Genomic DNA, 27,715 nt, shown 5'->3' with positions numbered 1-27,715 from the left:
ATAAAATACATACATCATAGGTGGGCCACGATCATAGAGAGAGAGAGAGAAGAACGTGTAGGGGAGGGACCCTGCCACTATTGGGCCCTCCCATGAACAATACATACAAAAAGTGGGTCCCACAACAAGTGGACCCTTAAATCACAAAAAAATTAAGGATGAGGGTCCAAGATCACCCACCGTCTTCTTCTTACTCCCTTGGCTTCCTTTACTCCTTAGCTTCGATCCAAATAGAGGAGATGGAATTTTTGATGGTTGAGATGGGAGATGAGAGAGTGGGAAAGTGGGCCACACACAAAGTTCTCTTAGAGATTAGAAAATGCTTGGACGTGTTATCTTTTGGGGTTGCTTGGGAAAATGGTTTGAGAATGAGAGAGAGAGGGTTGTAAAGAGAGGGAGAGAGAGATGGGTGATAGATGTGGTGAGTGATGGGTGTGTAAGAGCTTTTTAACTTTTGAGGTAATTTGTGTAAGAAATGTATGGGGTGTGTAAGGCTTTATTAACTTATGGGGTTGCTTGGGGATAGGTGTGAGGTGATGTATACTTGACATGTACTTGACCCTTGATGGGATTGATTGATGGATTAAGGTGACAAGTCGTAGAGATCCTCCTAGGTTTTACAACGGGCGATGTTTTTCTCGAACTGAACACGGGCCCACATCTCCTGGCCAGGGTATCGGATCGGTGTGCAAGACATAGCGCTGGAACCACGGTGACGGTGCGATCGCAATGGTACAATTCTCGGATTAAGTCAACTCAGTTTTGTAGGACTCAGCTAAGGATCACGCGCAAACGTTGGATAAAGGTTGAAGGTTGCCGGAATTCTACCAAGAGGACCGTAGAAGTTGACGGAACAGTACGAACTAGGATACGGGCCTTACAGCTCTCCCCACCTAATAAAAATTTCATCATCGAAATTTAAACCACAACATAACCAATACAGAGCTTATCAAGGGAGGGAAACCACACCACTATATATATAATCAGAACACAACATACCAACATATTCAAACATCTAAGAGATGGGGATAACACCCACTAATCTCAAGCTCTAACTCCCAAGACGCCTCGTTCATGAACAATCTACAAAGACGGTGTAGGTGCCAAGTCACACGAATCGTCGACGACTCCTCCTGATATCTGAGGATCCTGCTGCTGCTACTACCGCTGATGGGGTCCCGACGACAGATACTGTCGTAGCTGCTGCTGCTGCTGAGGACGGGCACACTCTCTCCTACGATGCCCTATCCCACCGCACCCGAAGCAAGCACCAAAGAACGGTCTGGGTGGCAGGGGCTTCCGAGGGTGTGGCACTCCCAGAAGCGGTGCCCCGCCTCATCACATCTGAAGTACACACTTGAGGATTGACTTTTAGGTGGTGCAAATGCTTGAAAGGACGGACGGTTCCTATGCCTCTGTGACTGTCGACATCGTTGCAGCTGAGAGCTACCGGAGGGGACCTTCCTCTTCCGGTCGCCTCTCTGAAGAATAACGGTCATTGCTTGCAACATCTGTTGTAGCAGGTCCACACTTATAGACACGGTCAGTGCTGTGATAGACTCGAATGAGGGTGCAGAAGTCTCAGGCGAGGAAACGGAAGTCGCTCGGGTCACTCTCTTGGGTACCATGTCCTACAGGAAGGAACAAAGGCCTATCATCATTAGGCACTCACGAATGCACACATGATAGAGAACTATATCAGGAAGTTTTTAAGTTATTCAAACTCGGGGGTCTAACCATTCTAAGTTCTCAACAATCACACAGTGCAGTGTAACTATCAGCAGATATGAGATGTTATCCTCAGGTATTCCCAAGTTGTGCTCTGATACCAACTTCTGTCACACCCCATACTCAGAAACCGGGCTCACAAAATTTTCGATTGCCGAATCTGGTGCTGACAGCCTCCGTAGTACCCCATTCTCAGCTCCCAGCATCCATACGCCAGATTCTGATCCTGGGATCCTATAAGGAGGATTTTTCAATGTACATTTAACTCATAATAAGCATAACCACAAGTTTACCCAAGTCACAAAGGCAACATCATCATCACATATCCACTAATATAAACAGTTGAATACAGTGCTAAAAGGAAAATACGCATGGCAAAATTCAAAGCTCCATAAGTCCGCTGCACGCTCCAAGCTCAATGTTGTTGCAACCTGACGCCACCTGCACACATCTATCGTGCATAAGCTTATAGAAAGCTTAATGAGTGGTGAAAGTGTGTGCACAAGGTAAGTGCCAAGTAAGCAATATCAGAGTAAGCGCTGACAAGTCCATGAGTCATACAATATCAGAGTACACAATGCAAATCAGTTACACAAATGAGGAGTCAAAGCGAGCCAAATATTAGATGCCAAGGATATAATGCCATAAATCATACAATATCAAAATAAGTGAAAATATACTGATAAGTCTATGAGTGTCATCAGCCGTACCAAGGCTATGCGATGTAAGGCATAAATATTAATGGTCATATCAATTCAGAAACATGGCAACCCAAAATGCTAAGTACTGTGGATGCAATATAATATGCGGTGCGAATGAAATGACCAAATTGGAGTGAAGTCGGGACGATAGTACGTAGTATCGCAGGCTATGGGGTCCATCACAAGGGACTTCTATCCAAACCAGTCACATACCTAAATTTGGATAGTCAGACTCAATGTGATGAACTCCTGATCTCAGGCTAGTCACGCGCCTAACCGAAATCCTAGCCATGCGAAGGTACACATAACAAATAGTTACGCACCACCAGTCCGAGTGGATAGTGAATGAATGAATGAATATGTAATTCCTTCTCAATAAGTCCACATATTAATACGGTTCCTCTTTGGAATCATCACCGGGGTCTAGTACATTCATCACCACCTGTCGCCCCATCAAGCGCACAATTGGGTAAGTGGAAGAGACCTCACTATCTGCCTAGCCAGTAGTCTACCAATACCTACCCGGCTCGTCGATAACGGACCCATTCCTCGAGCTGGTCAAACTCAGCCTAGCCATGCCTACTCCCTTGGGCGAGTAAGGCGACACCCCCTCCCAACCGACCACGACACAGTGGGAGACACAGCCTCCTGGTATTTGTCACTCGGGCACTCATGTACATCCACTCGGTCTCAAAGTTGGGGCATCCTCTGGTACCAAGAGGGATTTAGGGATTTTCACCCAGGGCCATCTATGGCAGCCCGATACTCGAACCAAACATTTTCGGTGTCCCATCTGTCCATCTACGATATGCCTATGGAGGCTACGGCCCTGATGTCGCTAAGGCGTATAGTGATCACAACACATAATGCAAGATGCATGAATCATACAATCCAGTCATGCACCATTCCTACACATACCGTGTGCTCATGTGAGATAACCTCCACCTATAAGGGAGTCTCATAACAACCTGCCCAATGACATATGCAATGGTCAACCACATCTCATAACAAACATGCAGATGATGCATATGGGCATGTATCATGATGCTATGTGGTCACATACTCATAATTGGTGTCAATAACCGGCATCTACAGTCAACCTCGACAATGTGGATATTTAAACAACATTGCCCCCAAGGAATGACCCACATAGAGCGTAACATACAGTGGACTCTTAGCCTCACACCAGGGCTAAATATACAGTACCATGGGCCTCATTCAAGAGCTTAATACACATCACGATGGGCCTCACTCATGGGCCACATATACATCAAGTTGGGCCTCACCATATGGGCCAAAAATATATCACAATGGGCCATGTCCCATGGGCCTCGAAAACATCACAATGGGCCACGACAATCGGAATCAACCTCAACAATTGGAATTAACACTTAGAATCGGCCTCGACAATCGAAATCGGCAAATCGGTCACGACAATCGGAATTGATCGATAATCGGAATCAGTAAATTGGTCACGTCAATCGGAAATCGGTCACGATAATCAGCCTCAATCGTTAATCGATAATCGGCCACGACAATCGAAATCGGTCAAAAATCAAAATTGACAAATCGGTCACGTTAATCGGAATCGACAATTAGTCACGATAATCGACCTCAATCGCTAATCAACAATCGGCCACGACAATCGGAATCGATCAAAAATTAAAATCGACATATCGGTCACGTCAATCGAAATCGACAATCGGTCACGATAATCGGCCTCGATCGCTAATCGACAATCGGCCAAGACAATTAGAATCGGTCAAAAATTGGAATCGACAAATCGGTTACGACAATCGGGCTCAATCGCTAATCGACAATCAGTAGATAAACAAAGCGGGGTCCATAGGTGATCAACCGATCAACCATAGTATAAAGATCGGCACTCAGCCGTGGTTATATCAATTAGATAGCATGGAGCCATCCGTCTACGGCAAATGGGGCTCACTTATTTGGGTTAACCCACTAAGGGAATGATGAGAAAGGGCCTAACAAGGCCTAAGGGAAGGTCACAATGTGGACATCCAACCATCATTGCCCATCAATGTGGACATCAAACCAACATTGCTCCCAAGGAGTGGCCTACGTAAGGAATTCATACACAATGTAATGGCCACACATACATCACATTAGGCCTCGCTTATGGGCCTCACATATATTGCATCGGGTTGATTGAGTGGGCCGCTCAAATGGGCCAAACCAAATGGGCCGCTTTAAATGGACCGAGTCAAATGGGCCGGGTCAAATGGGCCAAATGTATTTCAAATCGGGCCCACCCTTATGTATTTTGAGATCCGACCTATTCATAAGTTAACATAGAGATAAATGAAGTGAAAATAATTGTCAGCTTTAATTGGAACTACTGCGGCCCTTAGAAGTTTGAACGGTGGATGTCACGGTCCACTATTTAAATGGTGGGGTCCACTTGAACTTTAGATTTGACCCATTCTTTTGGTCACACCATAAAATGATATTTCAAATGGTTGGACGGTTTGTATACAAGACATGTATCATGGTGGGTCCCATAGATAAATGGCGTGGATGGAACTGGTGGAACCCACGGAGATTGCTACCGCGTGCAGCGACTGGTGGTGGAGCCCACTCTCCTGTATAAATATAAAATATATAATGTATATAATACATGTATATTATAGCTATTGCAACTACAGCTTGCATTTAAAGGCAGAGGTGGTCCCACGTAGGGCCCACCCTTTCTTTTATATATATAATATATATAAAATATAAAATGCATAGCTGCTGAAGTGCAACTCTCAGCATTAAAAGGGAGAGGTGGGTCCCACGTAGGACCCACCACAACATTAAAGATATAATATTATTTTATATTATAATAAACTATATAATATATTAATATTATATTAAAATATAGACAACGTCCAGGCCCTGGACGGCATGGACAGTCACATGCATTAAGGGAGGCCCCACACGTGGGGTGGGTCCCACCATCCAGGGACGGTGGAGACCACACACACAACACAGTGTGGCCCATCAACGTGAATGGACGGCGTGGGTGGGTCTCATGGACCCCACCGACCACAGCGTTGACATGAGGTATCTTTCACTCCCTGGCAGCCACCTACACTTGAAATAAATGCCAAGACGTCAGCGTTGAAATGAGGTACCTTTCACTCCGTCTACTAGTTGAGCCGTGGAAATGGGTCCCACCGTCTGGACGGTCTGGATCTCACGTGGGACCCACAAAAACTGCTGACGTCAAATGGCAGATGGGTCCAACCATTTAGGCGGCTTGGATGTTGACGCCAAGAGGGGCAATGCCTTGCTGCTGGCTGTCCATACATGGACGGCCCAGATATAAAAGAAATGGAAGGATGGTGTGGGTAAGACCCATACACCACGTGTGGTCCCCACACCTCGTGAGATGCTGGGTCCCACCAGATAGATGGACAGTGTCGGATCACTCCCATGCACAAAAAATGCCAGTGGGTGGGTCCCACGTAGCAGTGGCCCACCCATTTAATATAAGATATTATATAATATATAATATATGGAATATATACTATATGTATGGTATATACACATATAAGTACATGTGTGTGTGTGTGTTAAAGCAGGTGGCAGCGTCCAGCGTCCAAGGACGCTGGACGGCCTGGGTGAAAGGGGCTCACCTATCAGGTAAGCCCCACATGAATGGACAGTTTGGATGGCCTTTCCCAACACGGTGGCCCCACGTCAGGTGGGCCACACTCTTGGATCAAACTGATATTGGTGTTTTCCTTCATTTGGGCCCGTCCAAACGGACTTCCATGTAGGCTACTCAGTGGACGGCATGGATAAAATACATACATCATAGGTGGGCCACGATCATAGAGAGAGAGAGAGAGAGAAAGAGAGAGAGAGAGAGAGAGAAGAACGTGTAGGGGAGGGACCCCACCACTATCGAGCCCTCCCATGAACAATACATACAACAAGTGGGTCCCACAACAAGTGGACCCTTAAATCACAAAAAAAAGGATGAGGGTCCAAGATCACCCACCGTCTTCTTCTTACTCCCTTGGCTTCCTTTGCTCCTTAGCTTCGATCCTAACGGAGGAGATGAAATTTTGATGGTTGAGATGGGAGATGAGAGAGTGGGAAAGTGGGCCACACATAAAGTTCTCTTAGAGATTAGAAAATGCTTGAACGTGTGATCTTTTGGTGTTGCTTGGGAAAATGGTTTGAGAATGAGAGAGAGAGGGTTGTAAAGAGAGGGAGAGAAAGATGGGTGATAGATGTGGTGAGTGATGGGTGTGTAAGAGTTTTTTTACTTTTGAGGTAATTTGTGTAAGAAATGTATGGGGTGTGTAAGGCTTTATTGACTTATGGGGTTGCTTGGGGATGGATGTGAGGTGATGTGAACTTAACATGACTTGACCCTTGATGGGATTAATTTATGGATTGAGGTGACAAGTCATAGAAATTCTCTTGGGTTTTACAACGCGCGGTGTTTTTCTTGAACTAAACACGGGCCCACATCTCCTGGCCAGGGTATCGAATCGGTGTGCAAGACGCGGCGTTGGAACTGCGGTGACGGTGCGGTCGTAATGGTACAAGTCTCGGATTAAGTCAACTCAGTTTTGTAGGACTCAGCTTAGGATTGCGCGCAAACATCGGATAAAGGTCGAAGGTTGCCGAAATTCAACCGAGAGGATCGCAGAAGTAGACGGAATAGTACGAACTAGGATACGGGCCTTACAGTTAGGGCGATCCATTATCCCCCAGCCTATTCATCCTGCTTACGGATGCTCTCAGCAGAAGATACAATGCTCATGTAGAAAGAGGTTTTGCACACCATACAAGACCTCCACTACAAGCCAGATCATCACCCACCTCCCGTTTGCTGATGTTACCATCGTTTTCACTAATGGTAGCATCAAATCTTTGAAGGAAGTGCTAAAAGACTTCAAAAATTTCGAGGCAGCATTAGGCCTAAGGATAAACAATTGCAAAAGTAATCTGCTAACCCCATCAAACATGGTTGAAAGTTGCTCTAGAAGAATAGAAACTTTGACGGGGATAACAAGGGCCCCTGCAAACCTAACTTATCTAGGGGTTCCCCTGATAAGAGATAGACCGAAAAAAGCCAATTTTCAACCCATGCCAGACAAAATTCTGCATAGAATCTCTGGGTGGAAAGGATGTTTCCTATACCAAGCTGGCAGAGAAGTTCTCATCAAACATGTGTCGAGTAGTGTCCCGATTCACACATTAGCAGCAACGGAAGTGCCTAAAGGGACACTTAAGGAAGTTGAAAAAGGAATGGAAAATTTTTTCCGGGGTTCCATTGAAGGAAAGAAAAATCAACATTAGATGAGATGGAGATCGCTAACAGCCCCAAAAGAAGAAGGTGGCTTGGGATTCAAATCCCTCAAAGACATGATGAAAGCATTCAGAATCAAAATGGCATGGACTGCCATCAACGACCACAACAACAGTTTATGGGCCACTTTTATGAGAGCCAAATACAGACTACAAGCTCTCTCCTCAAGCCAGGCTATTAAAATGAATGCATACAGATGCTGGAAAGAAATACTCAATTGGTCCAATTTGGTGGAAGGCAATTCTCGGCTGATGGTGGGGGATGGCAATAGTAACCTCTGGACCACAAATAGGATGGGTCTTGGTCCCCTCAATGAGTGCCTAATAGGCTAGCCATCCTAAAGTCTTCTACAAAGCAAAATTAAGGATGTTTTGGGAAGAAATAGTCTCTTTCCCAGTTCGCCACTTGCAAATCTAATCTCGCCAAACGTTCTCAGACACATTCAGGAGGAGGGGATCAGTACCACGACAGGAGAAGATAGTGTCATCTAGACACCAGAACCATCAGGAAATTTCACTACTAAATCAGCCTGGAAGATGATACGTGTAGAAACAGCATCCAGACAATGGGCAAAGTGGGTTTGAAATAGTAAGCTACCTCCGAAAATCTCTGTTTTCTCGTGGAAAATTGATAATACAGTAGTCCCGGTGGACATCAACGTCAAGAGCAGAGGAGCAATTCTCGCCTCTTGTTGTTCTTGCTGTGAAGATTTAGATAATCGCCAAGAGGAATCCATCGATCATCTCTTCTCAAAAAGGTCAATTTGCTTTAGCTATTTGGCACTGATTCTCAGTTCTGTTCTCAGTCTCTTTCATGGAAGGCTAGTCGGCAGCTGGTCGAGCGTCTCAGTGGTGGAGCTTGGCTAATAGGAACTCAACCATTGGTTTTCTTAGAGGAATAGCTCCCTAGCTAATTTTTTGGGAAATTTGGAATGCTAGAAATAGAAAAAGGTTTGACAACCTCCACATGAACATCATCCAATCTACAGCAAACATTCGGAGATGGTTTTCAGTTATCATGTCATCCTTCATGTTCCCAGCTAGCAACACAATCAACAACATTGATATATTGCAAGGCTTGGGCATTCAACCCATTCAACGCATAGCCAAGCCCCTGTGCATAATCAAATGGAAGAGGCCACCTGCAGGTTGGGTGAAATTCAATGTAGATGGATCTTTTAGGGACAATCCGGGCCTCTCAGGCAGCGGGGGAGTGTGCCGAAATGATAGAGGTGAGTTCATATTTGCATTCACCAGAGGTTATGGCATTTGAACGAATTCCCAGGTGGAAGTTAAAGCTATTTTGGATGGTATCGAACTCTGTTTGGAAAAAGGGCTAAATGTTGTTGAGGTTGAAAGCGACTCCAAGGTAGCGATGTGCATCTCCTCAAACAAAAACTCATGCCCATAGAACACCTACTATTGGAAGGGGAGAATTGATTACCTCAAAGGTAAACGTCCATCTCTTTTCAGCATGTCATAAGGGAAGCTATTAGAGTGGTAAATGGGTTGGCCCGCTTGAGCAGCGAAAACCACCTGGATAAGGACTTTGTCCATCTCCAGGACCTCCCGATGAAGATCAAAGGTGAAGTTTTTCTAGACAAAGCAGACCTTGGTACTGTTAGAGAACCTTAATGAGGTTAACTAATTTCTTTCATATGATAGGTTGCCTTCGTCCTTTTTGTATTGGAGGCACAACCCGAATCTAACTTGTAAAGATCTTTGTTCATCAATGAAATGTATCAAGTGTTTATTTATTTATTTATTTTTAAAGTGGGGATTGAGTGAGAACAACTTTTTACTACTAAGGTCTTGGTATCGACTACCAAGTGGGGTGTTGCTAACAGTGGAGTGTGTGCTAACATGCTAACCAAAAAAAAAGAAAAAAAAGAGTGGGGACTATCTTTCGATCATCCAAACTACTAATATGATGAGCCTTAAATGAAAGTGGTGATTGTCTTCTGATGATCCAACCGTTAATATGATAAGTGATGTAGAGAGGGTCGCGAACAGTTTCATGGCCAAAATGGATCGAAAGTGATCTGGACCGTCGGACCTTAAATCGGGCATATCTTGCAGTTCAGAATGAGTTATCGAACGTAAAATATATGATTTTGGGGTAGAACGTGCCATTTTAGCCACCCAAGCCAGCTATGCCGGGTTGCACAAGCCAGTTATGCCGTTTTTACTATAAATAATAAGTTTTAGTTGGATTATAGCTCTTCATCCATTGGGCTTTAGGAGTTACACCCAACGCAAGAAGTGCTTAAAATAATTAGGAGAACATCTTGTGAAGTCAAATAGGACACTTACTATTTTTAGCCGAAAACCTTGTGCACTAGTAGACATCATGATCGTCTATAAATAATAAGTTTACTATTTTTAGTAAGTTGCGAATTCTAGGAGTTTTAGTTGTAGTTTTATTTTAATTTCTCTTCAATTGCTTGGTATCCATATTTAAAGGGTGTGAACTCGTTTATTTCATTCATCAATCAAATTACAAATTTTATAAAATTTATTTCTATTTTTCTTGCTTTCTTTCTCGTGAATTCGAGAAATATCTGTGAGGAGTCTAGAGAAGTTCTGTGGATTCAGAATAGTTATCCCCTTGAGGAAGACAGTACTTGACCTCACGTCCTTCCCTACTTTAATGAGCCTCTCCTTTGAAGTGAGGCCCGACTTGTACAAGAACTATCAAAAGTTTAGATCTTGGAATCCCACTTGTATAATGTACGAGCCGAAATCATAGTCTATAAATATTGAACCCAGATCAATATTAGTCTGTTATCTATAGCAAAATTGGTACATTCTAACTAGATCTACCTTATTTTTATGTTCACACCTTAAAATGATTTGAGAAAAGGGATGGACATTGTAGATATGCACCCTCAAAATTGAAACAGGGAATATATATATATATATATATATATATATATATATATATATATATAGAGAGAGAGAGAGAGAGAGAGAGAGAGGGGAGAGGAATGCTCACCTATGCACCAGTTCTCACTATAATTCATGACAACTTTTTCAGAACTTTTTTCAGGACTCATCACACGTGATTTGGGCCCAAAATCTAAATAGTCCACGTGATGTAGCACCCCATGAAACCCTCAGAGCCCAACTGTAACAGCCTGAATTTTCACGACCAGAGTTTTTACTCGTGCCCGAGAAAACTGGGTGTTAATGATGTATAAACTGGGATGCTTTGGAATCACACCCTATTTTTTTTGTTTAGATCACATCCAGATACATTCAAGAATGTAACATTCACAAATATGAAATCAACTGTAATTAATTATATTACATCAATGTAAAAAGAATAACCAAATGCCCTCTTAATGGGAGGTTTATTACAACATCAGAGTTCACGGCAGAAGTATAAAGCTAAATAGTAAAATATCTTCGGATTCTTTCAGTGTAATCTTCTATAGGAAAGTAGTCATCTAAGTCTTTAATCTGTACGTCACCTACATAATCTGTATGGTTGGGAGATGGTCAATGCCATACTCATAGTGAAGGTTATCCTTTAAGATTAATAATAATTCAAGATATTCATAACAGTAAAGTAAAGGTCTGATACGTCACGTGCTCCACTAACACGAGGGTATCAGCATGTGCAAACAATCTACATGAGATGCATGCCTAGCAAAGTATATGGAGCTCATCATACATAGTGATCATCACATTGTGGAATACGATTTATAGATAACCGGCTCGACCCACATCCCATAACTACGGATATTTGCCGACATGGCCAACGCTACTATGAATTTACAAGAATTCCTCAGAGCGTACAGCACATGGGCTAGGTGAATTACATGACACGATTTATTCATGGAGCGACTATTTGTGAACATCCAATCTTGGGGTGATGTGGAACTACATTAGAGAATTACCTACATCAATTTGTGCACCACTACTCAAAGGCTCAAGGACTTACGTGCCCCAAGAGGGTCTCTACTCAGAGCGCATTACGTCCATGATAAAATATTTGAATCACTAGTTGTGATACATCTTACACATCACTTGCACTTATAGATATAAATTGAATCTTAAAACATATAACTGAATCTGAATCATGAAGGATATAAACTGATTATGGAGGTCATGGAATAGCAAGACACATGCCCAAGCCGTAAAAATAGATGGCATGAGGCCAACATAATAAAGAGAAGAGTGACAATGGTCAACTCAACAAAAGTAGCAATGGCCAACATAATAGGAGAAGAGTAACAATGGTCAACTCAATAATAAGGAGAGTGGCAATGGCCAACTCAATATAGAGACGAGTGACAGGGCCAACTCAAATAAAGAGACAAGGCAGGAGCAAGGCTTATATCCATGGCCTCACATAAATTCAGAGAAATCACTTGTATTTGACATCATGTCATAATCCCAAAAGGGCCAATAGATGTAACGGTATTAACCAAATCAATTGATAGGATAATTCTTAGAAAGCATATAAACATGAAAAGCAAGATAAGTTACATCCTTAAAGGCATGAAAAGGTAGGATAATTTAAACAATAAAAGGCACAAAAGAAACCAATAATTAATGGTGAATATATAATAGCATGAAGGATATAAAGTGATATGTAAAAGGAATACATGTAAAGGCAAGATCAAATTCATGAAGGCACGTATAAAAGCAGGATGAATTTAACGGCTTAAATTAATGTAAGCTCAAAGGATAAAACCCTCACCTTGGATTGTTCGTCCGTCTAACATTAATGATTTTGGGGATTCTTAGCATCAAGCCTGTTTCTTTTATCATAATTCATAGGATTCAAACAGTTAGGATTTAGAGTCCAGTTATGGTTTCTACTAGATTGCATCTAGGTTTATCTGTTATCCTCTATGTCCATTATCATGAAAAGAGGAAGAAGGTTTCGAAAAGGGAAAAGAGTTTGGATTTTTAACCTGGACCGGAATTTGCAATAGACCAGTAGGTTGGTGGCCATTCCATCTTTTCTTCTTCTTCTTCTTCTTCTTCTTCTTCTTCTTCTTCTTCTCTCTCTCTCTCTCTCTCTCTCTCTCTCTCTCTCTCTCTCCCGTTTCTCCTGCTGTATGTATTTGGATTCGTGTTACCGAGAACCTCTCATAGCAGGTGTTATAGTCTAAATGAGAAACTGATAGGTCCAGGGTAGAGACAACTGAAACATTCTTATCGAAAGGAAATTAAGGCTTCTCTCTCTCTCTCTCTCTCTCTCTCTCTCTCTCTCTCTCTCTCTCTCTCTCTCTCTCTTTCCTTTCCTTTCCTTTCCTTTCCTTTCTTTTTCTTCCTTTTCTTTCTTTTTCTTTCTTTCTTTCTTTCTTTCTTTCTTTCCTTTCCTTTCTTTCTTTCTTTCTTCTTCTCTTTTCCTTCTCTTCTTTCTTCCTTACTGAACGGTAGCAGGCCTGGGCGGACGGAGTTGCTGACGGATTTCTCTCTCTCTCCCGAACTCTCTTTCTCTCTTTCACATCTTTCTTCTTCTCTTTTCCGAGCGTTGGAGTGGTTTTATGGGCTTGGAGAGAGGCTTCTAGACTTCTCTCACAAATTCCCGGTTGCCCTGCGTAAATCTTACGCAGGGCGTTTCGCTACGCTGGACAGAAGGCGTCCGTAATACGCTGCCCTGTTTCTTACGCAGCACTGATCGAGGCGGCGTGATGGATTATTGTCCAACTTCCGATCCGATCTGCCTCCATGGAGAGGTTCGAATCTTTCGTCTGTGAGGTTTGGACGGTCCTGATCGGGCCCGAGATCTCGGTCGTAAACGCCCTTTTGCGGAAACCTCAGACGCGGCGGTTCTAGCGCGGATTGCCGAACGGCCGGCCTGCGGAAGCGTGATGGGGCCCACATCTTAATCCTTCGTTAGATCCTCACATTCCATTGGTTTCTTCTCGAAATTTTAGCCCAGAGGGAGGCGTTCTTGATCCGAGTTCGGTGTGGGCCCCGGAGTTAAACACGTGGCGACGGTTTGAACGGAGCAGAAAGGGACTCTTTGCGATCGCTATTGCAGGCACGTGTGAGTGCATGGGAGCACTTGTCTAATATGGTTCTAGTAGGAATTTCGTCCTGTTCACGATGGACGGCTCGGATTATCTACTTGGGCCATGAGGGTAGCCCACAGCATCTTTCAAGACGGATGGGGTCCATCCGTTGTGCAGCGGAAGAAAACAGAGAGGAAATCTCTCCGTGTTCGAACAGGAGTCAGGTCGGCGCGTGCTAACCGACACTCCTGATGCGGTGCATAGCGGGTGCACCACAGTGTTGTACACGCAACTCATTTTTGGGGTCCACTATGATTGCTGCATGAGAGATCTACACCGTCCATTCATTTATCTATCTAATTTAAGGGGTTGAGCCCAAATTTGAAGCATATCCTAAGATCAAGTCGATAATAATCAATGGTTAGGGCTGATTTCCCCATTAGGCCACTTTTATGAGGATCCAACGACATAAAACTGACATGTATGGTTAATTTATGGTGTATAGGCCTGGTGTTAAATTTCACATTAACCGAATCATTGAAATATGTGATTTGGGATTTGGGGTTTAGGTTGTGGCATTTTTCATAATTATCACTGATCTTAGAGTTTTGTGAAATTCAATGGTTCTATAGGCTTGTATGCACTTTTCCAAATATATCTTACAAATGAACTTACATCTAAATCGTTACGGATAGTCGATCATTCTCTAATTTACTTGAGGGAAGTGCATAAGTCAAGTCTCATGATGGATGGTCTAGTCTTTAAAATCAATGGTCAGATGGCTTGATCTAGGAATGGAGATCATCCCCAATGGTTATGTTAGCATCAGGGCAAGGATGCAAGGCTAGGTTAGATAGATTGGTACTCACTTCCGCATCGAGAGAAGCTAGCTATGAGACGGCAGGGGGGAACGTGACCCCCTCCCAAACCAGCGATCGTCTGGATCCCATGGTGTGTCGGGATTCACCGTGTTTGCAGGTAATCTCCCCTTTGATTGCTCTCGAACTGATATTGAAATGATCTTTGGTAGGTATGGAAAAGTGCACTATTCCAACATTCCCTGGTTCGGTTAAACCCAGGGGCTTCGTGTTTGTATGCTTCTTTTTTGAAGAAGAAGCTAAGGTAGCCATTGGGGTCTTGAATGGGAAGCGAATCGACGAGAGGGTGGTCACAGTCCAGGCGGCGATTTCTAAGCCGAGAAGGCACCCATACCCCACCCAACAACCGATCCAGTCCTCCTTCCCCCAAAACCCTAAACCTTACAGCTTTGTGCTAAAGGAAACCCCTCCCTCCCACCCCCCACAACAGCTGGACAGAGACAGTGAAGCATGTACGGTCATCGCGGATGAGGTAGCTATTGCAATCCAAAAATGTTACTTAGAAAAGGCCCTAGTCGGTTTCCCATATGACCTGACTACCCCGATCATTCAGCTAATCAGGGCCATCAGAAATTCCAGGTTTGTAGCATCGACGGTCGACATCACTAGATTATCTCCCAACTCTTTCCTCTTGCAATTTAAATCTTCGGAGGAGTTACAGGACTTCTCTGCTGACTCAGCTTTGCACTCAACAATGGGGTTAGGGAGACTTGAGGCCTGGCACCCTAGGTCAGTGATGGGCTACAGTGGGACTTGGGTAAGATTCTATGGAATACCAGCTCACGCCTGGTTCGAAGCTACAATTGTCGACATCGCCCAGCACTTCCGGAAGGTTATCCAGGTGGATTCGACAACCAGACTCGGAATTTTCCAAATGTTTGCAAGGCTAAAGCTTGCCTTGAGGCCAGGGAGGGAAATCTTCAAAGTAGTGAATTTGAAAGTGGGAAAGGAAGTCTATCTGATTTTCGCCAGTTTAGAGCTCTCAGGAGTTACTCCCAATCCAACCACCCCTTCCCAACCCCCTCCAAAGGAACCTCCACACACTGACCTCAATACTAAAGATTGGGTTATTACGTCCTTCCATCAAAACAAGGGAGCAGCCACTGAACGCACTCCACCCGTTCGACAAAATGCCCCTCAGATGGTTCCAGCTCCTTCCCCCTCGGCTAGCCCAGATTCGAGCTCTAGTTCCGTAGGGTCTTCGCGAGACTCAGTCATACTAGCCACTCCTACTTCAATCCAACCTCTGGCTATTGGCTTCCCACCTAGACCCTTAAATCATCCCAGTCTGCTGGAATCCCAGCTTGACAGCACCCAGGTCCTACAACCGGTGGTGAATTGCAGTCCTCAACTACAGTTCTGCCTTCACAGTTGCCACCATCCAATGAAATCCCCCACGGTTCAAGTTCCAGACGACTCCAACTACAGTCCTTCATAGGTGCAAATCAGGCAGCCAGCCAGGCTGGTGGCCGATGCGAAGTAACTGGACATAGTTGCTGAATGCCACCAACTCTCCCATCTCCCCATCCTCACCTCAACCTCCTCTCGTAAGATTGCTCTCTCCCCTCCAGAGGGTGCTCAGGAATCAGTCCCTTCACCCCATTCCATCTCACCTGAGGTCCCTACTAATAGACTGCTTTCCCCTCCCTTATCTGAAGTGGTCCCTCTTGACACCGGACAAATCCACATTGGCCTGTCTCCATACTTCAACAACAGCTCCAAGCTCAACCCTCCATCCACCAGATTATATCCATCCCATTGGAACTGAGTATGAGTCAGACTCATTGTCTGGAATAGTAAACACTTAGAGTGATCATGAGACTTCAGATGATCATCCAAATTCAGAGATGAGTAGGGAATTACAAGACGAATCAGTTGATTTCTTAGATGGTAGGCTCCTGAATAGCTATCTGAAATCATGGCAAGGCAAGAAGAGAAGTAAATATAATAGGCCCATCAATTCTGGAACTATTTCTGATGGATAGTATCCTCCTCTGGAATGTGAGGGGGATAGGCAATTCTCCCTCGATCAGGCACATGAAGTAGCTAATCTCCATCCATAAACCAGCCATTCTCATCCTATTAGAACCCATGTTACCGGATTCTAAGCGAGTTCCCACAGGTCTCAAGCTCGACTTCCATTGTTCCTTCTCGAACGCAGCGTCAAGGGGCAAAATCTGGATTTTCCACCATGCTGCAATCTTAGTAGAGTCCCCTGCTTCCTCTGACCAATGCATTTCGTTTAGGGCCAGAGTTCCTCATCTTGTTCAACCCTTGCTTTTCACATGTGTTTACGCAAAATGCGCGTACGTAAATAGGAGAGATTTAAGGGCTGATTTGGTCAATCTGTCTAGAAACCTCTCAGATCCTTGGTTGGTTTGTGGGGACTTCAACGCAGTCACTGCCCAATCGGAGAGGATTGGAGGGAACTATTTGGTTGGCCCCAGCTCTTCCGACTTCATAGAAGTGATCAACCAAGCCAACCTGATCAATGCGGGCTTCTCGGGGAACGCTTTCACCTGGTGTAACAACCAATTCGGATCTAGCAGAAAATGGGCCAGGCTCAACCGTGCTCTTTGCTCCTATAGCTGGCTTCAATCCTTCCCGAATTTATGTGTGCGACACCTGTCTAGAATTCACTCCAACCACTCCCCGCTCCTCCTTTCCTCCCCTTCAGCCTCCCAATCTTCCCCAAAACTGTTCCGATTTCACAGAATGTGGACCCAACATGAAGGCTTCCAACAGGTTATATCTGAAGCTTGGAATTTTGATGTCTTCATCAACCCAATGATCCATCTCCTTCTCAAGTTGAAAAACACCAAAGAAGCGCTGAAAATATGGAACAAGGAGTCTTTCGGTAACATCTTTGCCCAGATTAAATCTTCTTCAGAGCATTTGGACATTCTTAAACATTCGGCTATTTCCTCACCAACTCCACTTACCTTGTCGAACATTGAAATCGAAAGAGTCAAACTATCTCGCCTTGAGCTTCTAAAAGAGTTATTTTAGAAGCAAAAATATAGAAATAGGTGGTTAAAAGAGGGGGATAGAAACTCAAAGTTCTTCCACGCCTCAATTTCGGACCGCCTCAAAAGAACCCAAATCAGGCAGATTGTGCTACAAGACGGTTATACAATTTCTAACCAGTCCCTGATGAAAGAAGCTGCAGCTGATATCTTCAAGGTCCTCTTCACAGCTGAACCTACTGCGCAGGCTAGAGACTTCACCAATATCATACCCAATATGGTTTCCCAAGCTGACAACGAGTCCCTCCTGGCTCCGGTCTCTTTGGAGGAAGTTGAGAACACGGTTTCTGTGCTCCCTCTGGATGGGGCACCTAGCCCCGACGGATTCTCCGGGGCATCTTTAAATCTTGCTAGACCATCATGGCAACGGATCTACTCAGAGCTATCAACTTCCTATTCAAGGGAGGTACGCTTCCTCGAGCCTTCTTAGCCACTCTCTTATATTTAATTCCCAAATGTATAGCCCCAAAGTCCTTTTCTAATTTTCATCCTATAAGCCTCTGTAATTGTGTACGCAAGATTTTTTCTAAGGTGATTGTAGTTAGACTCGGATCTATCCTGCCTAAGCTCATATCCGAAGAGCAAATGGCCTTTGTAAAGGGTAGATCAATTGCGAATAGCGTCGCCTTGGCTCAAGAGCTCCTTCGAGACATTGATAAGAAAATCAGGGGAAGTAGCATCATCTTCAAAATCGATCTGGAAAAGGCCTACAACCGCGTATGTTGGCCTTTTCTGAAAAATGTTCTCAACAGGTTCGGCTTCCATCAGCTATGGATCTCGCTGGTAGAAAAGTGTTGGGTGGGACCCTGGTTTTCGGTCATTTTCAACGGAGAGTCAACGGGCTTCTTCAAATCGGAAAGAGGCCTCCGCCAGGGAGACCCTCTCTCTCCTAGTCTCTTCATCCTAGTCATGGACGTGCTCAGTCGGGGCATTAAAAACCTAATTGCATCCAACTTATGTCTGCCATATCAAACCAGAAGAGGAGCCCACATCATCTCTCACCTTCTTTTCACTGATGACACAACAATCTTCATCAACGGTGGTCATTCCTCGGTCAGAAATCTGATGGCATTTCTGCAAAAATTCAACAGTGCCAAAAGCAGCTTCATTGCGGCCTCCAAAATGGCTTCAAGTAGAGTCTGGGCTACGGCAAGGATTACGGGGTTTGCCAGATCGCCATCTTCCTTCTCCTTCCATGGTGTCCCGCTAACCAAAGGGAAACGTAGAGCATCCCTGTTTCAGCCCCTGACTGAGAAAATTCTGAAGTGCATCTTAGGTTGGAAGGCCCGTTTCCTAAACCAGGCCGCTAGAACAATTCTCATAAAGCATGTCCTTTCGAGTATCCCAATCCACACCCTTACGATGATAGAAGTCCCGAAGAGTACTCTGGTGACTCTCGAATCTGCCTTTGCAGATTTCTTTTGGGGGTGGTCGGAAGGCAAGAAAAATCTTCATTGGATCAGCTGGAGGAAATTTTCTTCCCCTACCAAAGAGGGAGGGCTGGGTATCACTCCCTTAAGGGAAATTGCGGCGTCGTTAAGATTGAAGCGGGCCTGGTCCATTTACTTTGGTCAGGAGAGCAACCTTTGGAGGTCCTTCATGCGCTCCAAATACGGGATTAACGAGGTCCGTGTAGCCTCCAATCAGCAACAGTCTGACTTCCCAACATGGAAGAAGTTGGTAAATTTATAGGACATGCTTCTAGCAAACTCTCGCTTACTTTTGGGGGATGGGAACAACAGTTTTTGGGAAGAAAACTGGATAGGGCTGGGGCCCCTAAAAAACCTAATTCAAGGCATCGTCCCTCCCCTCCTCTGAAACCTGAAGATTAATGACGTTATTGGGCCAAAGGGTTTGTCTGCTCCCTTGCCTCATGTTCTTCCTAACTCCGTGGGGCGTCACGTTTTGTCAGAAGGCCTAGCCCTTAACCAGGGGCATGACAGGGTGATTTGGGCCAGGGAGAAATCATGGAAATTCTCCATAAAATCGGCTAGGGAGCTCTCTCACATCAAGGGTCATATCCGTCCGCGGGCCAATTGGACATGGCTCCCACAACTTCCTCCAAAAATTGCATATTTTGTATGGAAAATCATGTTCAATGCCATCCCTATCGACTCTAACGTTAAGTCCAAAGGGGTCCATTTAGCCTCCTCCTGTGAGTGTTGCAAACCACCATTCTAAAGGGAGGAATCCCTTGATCACCTACTTGCAGAAGGAGAGCTAGCTGCTACCACATAGGGCTATTTTTCAACCATTCTCTTTGTTGCTTTCTTCCCAAACCAATCAACCAGGGGTCGGCTGGCTCAGTGGTGGGCCTTGGCCAACAACTCCTCTCCTTTAGGCATCATCAAAGGGCTTCTCCCAGGCCTGATCCTCTGGGAGATTTGGAAGTCTAGGAACTCCCATCGCTTCGAAGGTGTCCCCATTTGCGACATGCAGACCGTGCGCCAGATCCGATCCTGGCTGTCCCTCCTCTTCAAAGAGTTCCCTCTCCCTCCGTGTAAAAACCAGACTAATAGAGACGCCCTCATCGATCTCCAGCTCCCCAGGACCACTTCCCTCCCTCGCTCCCTGTCTTTTGTGAAGTGGTCTTAGCCTGCCCACGGGAGAGTAAAGCTCAACGTGGACGAGTCTTCTAGAGGTAATCCAGGCCCAGCTGGTGGTGGTGGGGTCTGTCGTGGTGCCAAGGGCGAGTTCATCTTTGCCTTCTCTAAGGCTTATGGGAAGGGTTCCAGCTTTCTTACTGAAGTCAAAGCAATCATCGACGGGCTCCAAATTTGTTCCAACAAAGGGCTGACTTTAGTTGATGTTGAAAGTGACTCTCGCTCTGTGGTTGATGTCCTGTTTAGCCCAGTTGACGGCCCCTGGATCGCCTATTACTGGAAGAGCAAATTCAGATCGCTTCGCTCTTCCGATTCTATTTCCATCTCCCATTGCCCGAGAGAGGCCAATAAGGTAGGTAACAGTCTTGCCCGTTGGGCGAGCGCCAATCAGCGATCCAATCTTTATGACAACGCTGTTGGCCTCCCTATTCGCACCCATGGGGAGCTGGTTCTAGATAGAACGGGCCTTACCTCGGTGCAGATTTCATAGTCTCCTTCCAAGCAGATTTTTGAGTTTTCCTTAGCTTCTCCTGTGGCAAGCCCCGGGTCCTTTGGGGTGCTGCCTTTCTGCTTAATTCTGTTTGTTTGTGTAGCTTACGATAGGTGGTCCCAGTCTTTTTGTAAGGGCCCACCCGAATGGATGTACATGATCTTCTTGAATGAATTTCTGAGGCAAAAGCCCTCTTTTTGAAAAAAAAAAAGAAAAAGAAAGAAAAGAAAGATAGATTGGTACTGTACCCATGTACATAATAGGTTAAATCCTAAGGTAACGCTCGAGAACTTTCAATGCCCGGTATTGAAAAGTTCAGGGTGTTACACCGACTTTTACCCTTATCCAAAACTTTGGCAGGCCATGGTAAAAGAGAGAGACAAATCAAGGGAGGAAATTGTTTTCTTTTCCATGGCCCATAAAAGTTTTAGATCAAAGTGAAAGTCAGGCCATGAGGCTTCATGGGGTGCTACAACACATGAACGATTCAGATTTTGGGCCCACTTCACGTGTAATGAGTTTCAAAAAAAGTTCTATTGAATTCTAGTGAGAACCGGTGTGCACGTGAGTGTGTGTGTGTGTGTGTATATATATATATATATATATATGAATGCTCATGTACACGGAATCTGAATGGTTCATGTGATGTGACATCCCTTGAAACTTTATGGGCCCAACTTTCAGATCAATACGAAACTCTTGTGGGCCATAGAAAAAAGAAATGCAAATCAAGAGAGGAAAGTACTGTTTCCTTTTGTCATGGCCCACCAAAGTTTTGTATCAGGCCGAAAGTTGGACTTGTGATGTTTTAAGGGGTGCCGCATCATGTGGACCATTCAGATTATGTGCTCATGGGTGCTTGCGTAAGAATGTGTGCGTATATATATATATATATATATATATATATATATATATATATATATATATATATATATATATATATAAATAAATATATATATATTATACGTATACATATATATAAATATAATATAAATATATTACATAATCTGAACGGTTTATGTGAAGCGACACCTTATGAAATCCCTCGGGCCCAATTTTTTACTTTGATCCAAAATTTTGGTGGGCCATGAAAAGTGCGGGAGAAGTTTCGGATCAAGCTGACATTTGTTTTTTCACTTCATCCACGTATACATGACCTTATTAACAGGTTAGATGGTAAAAAAACACATCACAGTGGCCCTTAGAAAGGTTTCAATGGTGGGTGTCATTATCAATGCAGTTTCCTTTGGTGTAGTCCAATGGAGCTGTGGACCTAATTCAGAATTACGATCATAAGTTAGAATGATACGAGAAAAGTGTTGAACGGCGGATAAAACACTAACATCAGAGAGGGGACTCTTGCATTTAATTCAATTCACATTTAAACTCTTGCATTTAATTCAATTCACATTTAATGCTTTATTCATTTAATGCCACCCAAACTTACCATTTGGAGTGGAGCATTGGATCTCCTTAATTTTAAGGTGTCACTTGAGCACTGGATTTGCCTCGCCCCCACCTTAAAATGATCTAAGAAAAGGGATCACCGGCTTGTATAAACAAATAATCACGGTGCCCACCCCATCTGCCTCATGGTGGCTAAACACGGGCAGAGTAGGATGCAATCCGTGTCCCCCGTTGTCCCATGCTTAGTAGAGTGTGTATGATATTCCCTATATATATATATATATATATATATTGTGTGTGTGTGGAAATGCTTATGTGCGGTCCAGCTCATGGGAACTCTCGGTGAGGTCGAGTTGTGTGGACCCACCATGATGCTTGCCAAAAATCTACCTCATCAGTCAGATCCACCATTCCATGGTGGGCCTCGGGCTTAAAAATCAAGTCAATCCATGATTTGTGTGGGTCACACCACATACAAAAGTTGAGAGGAGTTACCCTCCCATTAAAACATTCATAATCATTTGTTGGGCCCACCAAGATGTGGTTCACAATTACAGCCAATCCATTATGTGTGTCCCACTTGGATGAGGGGTCAGACCAAGTTTTAGAAGCATAAAATTTCAGGTGGGCCCACCAAGTGCTTTTATATGTTTTAGGCATGTAGTCACGTGCTTTTAGATGGTATGGCCCACTTGAGTTCCTTATATGCCTGATTTTTAGGATATCCCATAATTTAAAGGGGACCCATCAAATGCACGGTACTGATGTTCGACATACATAATGGTGAAGCCCACACAGCTCAACCTCATGGGAAGTTCCCATGTGCTCGATCCGTTGAATTCGTAGGATTCCCATGTGCTCGAAATGTTGAATTCGTAGGATTCACCATGTGAAAATAATGAGAAAGAGTTTAAATGGGCTGGTTTTCTATCTGGACAATTGGTCTCCGTCTAACAGATGGTTAAAATGAAAATAGCTAACAGTCTCAAATCTACAAGTAATTCTCTTCCGATCTGATAACAGCACTGTCTAATAATTTTATTTTATTTTTTCTGTTGTCCCTATATATAACACTCTTTGCATGGTTCGAACGGTATAATTTATATATATATATATATATATATATATATATATATATATATATATATATATATATATATGAATCCTAGATTTACCAATATTATGTGCATGCGTATCAACAGTCACGATTGCCAGAGTATCAAATAACTCATGGCTTTCTAGTTCGCTATTCAAATCTTGACTTGTCAGCGTAGTTGTATGACTTATGACTCTCTGTCTCTCTCTCCGGCCGTGACTATACCTGTACCACGCATTTGGCTTTTGATTGGATGCGGGACCCGGCATTGCGGATACCATGTTGGATGTCATTCCCGACATTAAATGGCACGCATGTCCGTGATCCGGACCATTCATCAAGAAGTGTGTTCTGGGAAAATGTGGTAAACCAAAAAATAATTTCAATCCGCTGATCAGAAAATAACACGTGTGAGAAAAATTGGCTGCTAAAAAAAAAGTCCAAAGGGTCAAATTCAATCGTACATATGTGGCTCTATTGATGAGCTTATTCGCCAGAATTTTTTATTTTTTATTTTGTATATGGCATGTATACGGTGAGCACTACCTAATGAATGGCTCAGATCGATCACCCTGTGGTAAGTAAATGACCAAGATCACGGTGTGCACTGCCTAACGAACCAACCAACAATCTCTCTCTCTCTCTCTCTCTCTCTCTCTCTCTGGTATGGACGATACTATATTGCATTTATACCAAAGCATGAAAATCTGCTAACTTGGAAGCCATCGTAAGCTTTCAGCCATGTTTTCTAAGCTCCTAATGTGTTTTCTCCTCATGAGACTTGCTGCTTCCGAAGGCGACTACGGTTTCATTTACAACGGATTCCGCGGCTCTAACATAAGCCTAGACAGCTCGGCAAAGATCACATCCAATGGTCTACTGCTTCTCACCAATTCCACACGTCAAAAGGGCCACGCCTTCCACCCCATTCCCCTTCACTTCAAACCTTCACATGGTAAAACTCAATCTTTCTCTGTCAATTTCGTCTTTGCGATCAGACCCCGGTATCCGAACGTGAGTGCGTCTGGTGTCGCCTTTGTGATTTCACCTTCAAAAGAGTTCCCAGAAGGTGAAATAGGTCAATTTTGGGGAATCTTCAACCCAAAGGACATCGGCAATTCATCAAATCACATAGCTATCATCGAGTTCGACACGGTCCTTGATCCAGAATTCGGTGATATCAATGACAACCATGTCGGAATTGACATCAATGGCTTAGTTTCCAACAGGTCCGCTTCGGCAGCTTACTTTAGTAATATGAGCGGCAGGTTTCAGAATCTAAGCCTTGTGAGCGGAGAACCAATGCATGTTTGGATAGAATACAATGGTATCCAAAACCAACTCAATGTAACATTATCTCCTATCAACTTACCTAAACCTAATCGTCCACTCTTGTCATGGCGGGTGAATCTGTCATCGATTGTATTAGAGAATATGTATATGGGTTTCTCTGCATCAACCAAGGCAATTCCAGTATCTCATTACATCTTGGGATGGAGCTTTAAGATGAACGGTCAGGCTCCGGTCCTTGATTCCTGGCATCTTCCTAAGCTTCCACGGATAGGACCCAAAAAGAAATCAGAACTTTTAATAATTGGGTTACCCGTTATTGTCGTATTTTTCACATTAACGTCCATCTTGGCCATCGGTCTCATCGTGAGAAGGAAGATCAAGTTCGCTGAAGTAGTAGAGGACTGGGAACGCGAATACGGGACACATCGATTCTTGTACAAGGATCTATTCATGGCCACTAAGGGCTTCACAGACAAAGAGCTCCTAGGGGTCGGAGGTTTCGGAAGGGTTTACCGAGGAGTTTTATCAGCCTCAAAGATTGAAGTGGCTGTGAAGAGAGTCTCTCATGAATCTCGACAAGGGATGCGGGAATTCATAGCCGAGATCATGAGCCTGGGTCGGCTCCGTCACCGGAACTTGGTGCAACTTCTTGGTTACTGCCGGCGAAAGAAGGAGCTTTTGCTGGTCTATGATTTCATGCCCAATGGAAGTCTGGACAAGTTCCTCTTTAACCATCCAGAGTCCATGTTGAGCTGGAATCGACGGTTTCGGATAATCAAAGGAGTAGCTTCAGGGCTTCTCTACTTGCATGAGGAATGGGAGCAGGTGGTCCTTCACAGAGACATCAAAGCCAGCAATGTTTTATTAGATAGCGATATGAACGGTAGATTAGGCGACTTCGGCCTTGCCAGATTGTACGATCATGAGACTGATCCACAGACGACCCACATAGTGGGAACCTTCGGATATCTCGCCCCGGAGCTGACTAGGACCCGGAAGGCCACCACAAGCACTGACGTGTACGCATTCGGAGCTTTCATGCTCGAGGTTGCTTGTGGGAGAAGGCCCATCGATCCCCGATCACCGGCGGATGAGGAAATCTTGGTCGAATGGGTGTCGGAATGCTGGAGGAGAGGGACGATACTGTCGGCGGTAGATCCAAAACTGGGACATGTCTATGAGGTGGAGGAGATGGAGATGGTGCTGAAGCTTGGGTTGCTGTGTTCGCATCCATTGTCGGCCGAGAGGCCGAGCATGCGGCAGGCAATGCAGTTTTTGGACCGCGATGCACCTTTACCCGAACTCTCATTCGATGGTTTGGGTGCGGCGATCCTGGCGGTGGGACATCATAAAGGGTCCGATGATCTACACTTCCCATATTCTTTTTCTTTGGAAAAGGGATTTGCAAGCACATCATCTGTGCCAGAATCGGTCCTCTCCAGTGGCCGTTGATGGACGGTGTTCCATAACGGTGCGAGTTTGCCATGCTTTAATAGAATCGTTCCAGGTGATAGAAAAATGGGGTTGAAGCTGACGTAAAAGCAGCAAGTGAGGCCGCTTTGTTGGTGACGTGTCATCTTTTTTTTCTTTCTTTCTTTCGTCTGGTAGCTTTGCACTGCTTTGTTATAACGCAGTGGAAGTTAACTTCATTTGGTTCGCAAACATAAGTGGTCGAAGTGCGCCGTGCCATGTGTGGTAATTCTGTATAACTAAGTACAAGTGGTCACTAACTTTCCATGATTCAAACCGTTGATATGATGAGCCTCAACTTTGATGTGAGGCCCCTTATATCAACGGTCTGGATGTCGGAACCATGGGTCCCGCTTGTACAAAGTGAGGGAAACGGATTGGCTACTCCCCCTACCACCGGCCCCGAGGCTGGTGTTCGGTGCTCTGTGGGCCCCACCATGATGTATGTATTTCATCCATTCCGTTCGTCCAGTTTTACAGATCATTTCATGGGTTGATCCTAAAAATGAGAGGGATATAAACCTCAGGTTGACCACACAACAGGAAAAAAAAAATAGTGATTGGATATCCACCATTTAAATGCTCCTAAGGCCCACTGTACTGTTTATTTGACATCCAATACGATTGATTAGGTCATGAAGATCCAGATTATAAAACAAATATCAGCTTGATCCAAAACTTTTATGACCCCCAGAAAGATTTTAATGGTTGACATTCATGCAATACTGTTTCCTGTAATATGGTCCACTTGAGATTTGGAAATATCTCATTTTTTGTCTCATACCATAAAATGACCTATAAAAATAATTGTACAGCATGGATGAAATACATACATCATGGTGGGCACATAGAGCACCGACCCCAGCCTATGGCTGGTGGCAGGGGGAGTATCCAATCCGTCTCCCAGGTGAGAGAGCCCGAAGCATAGTGTATTAAATATTCAACGTGGGAATTGTACGATTCTTTTATTAAGTACACCGAAGGTAGGTATGCACAGTCCACCTCGCATGCACGGAAAGTTGTTGGGAAACTCAATACATTCAAGTTGGGATCTTAGCCCCTAGCAGAGTTGTACGCGAGTCAAACCGAGTTGAGCTCGGCACACCTCGACTCAGCTCATCTCCCCTGTTAGCTAACCCCAACTTGAATGTGGCTTGGCTTGGTCTTAGAGCTTGACTAGTCAGCTTAGTTTGGTTCAGCCAACAACTTGAGCAAGTTAGATTGAACTTGTGTGACATTTTATCAAATATATAAATTGTACCTTTCATTTCTCATTGTATGTAAAATAATAATAATATTTTATAAGTATTTCATCAAACAATCGATAGCCAACATCAAAATTAAGAGACACTCTCGCATTTGCTTTGTATGCATACCTTCCTCTCCACCTACCAACATTTTGTTGAGTCATTTCATCAAACACTCAGATGAGAATAATATCAATATCAAAATAATTGAGTCACCAAACTAGGTTGATTTGAATTCATTTTGAGTTGGGGTTCGATCCGAGTCAAGGCGAGAGTTTGAGCTCAAAAATTCAACTTGACTTTGCTCGAACTCAATTACAAACTGAGCCAAATTGAGCTTTTTTAAGTCGAGTCGAGCCAACCGAATTAACTCGGTGCGTGTACAGCTCTACCCCCACACAGCTCCCGAGACCATAGGACATTAATGCGCCCTGAGTTCGCAGTGTACAACGGAAGACTACGAAAGA

At 44.2% G+C, this 27,715-nt stretch overlaps 1 protein-coding gene across 1 annotated transcript; it reads left to right on the top strand.

The window, feature by feature from the left end:
• Positions 1-23,885: 23,885 nt before the first annotated feature.
• Positions 23,886-26,121, top strand: LOC131243795 (L-type lectin-domain containing receptor kinase IV.1-like). The gene has a single exon (XM_058243377.1). It carries the CDS (start codon positions 23,980-23,982, stop codon positions 25,981-25,983), a length of 2,004 nt encoding a protein of 667 aa, XP_058099360.1. The 5' UTR covers positions 23,886-23,979; the 3' UTR covers positions 25,984-26,121.
• Positions 26,122-27,715: the final 1,594 nt, after the last annotated feature.

Source organism: Magnolia sinica, chromosome 4, assembly GCF_029962835.1.
Source record: "Magnolia sinica isolate HGM2019 chromosome 4, MsV1, whole genome shotgun sequence".
Classification (NCBI taxonomy): Eukaryota; Viridiplantae; Streptophyta; class Magnoliopsida; order Magnoliales; family Magnoliaceae; genus Magnolia; species Magnolia sinica.
This window is presented reverse-complemented; position numbering and strand designations above follow the sequence as displayed.

Excerpts from the sequence above, each read along its gene's own strand:
- LOC131243795 (XM_058243377.1), top strand. The coding sequence starts at position 23,980 with ATGTTTTCTAAGCTCCTAATGTGTTTTCTCCTCATGAGACTTGCTGCT.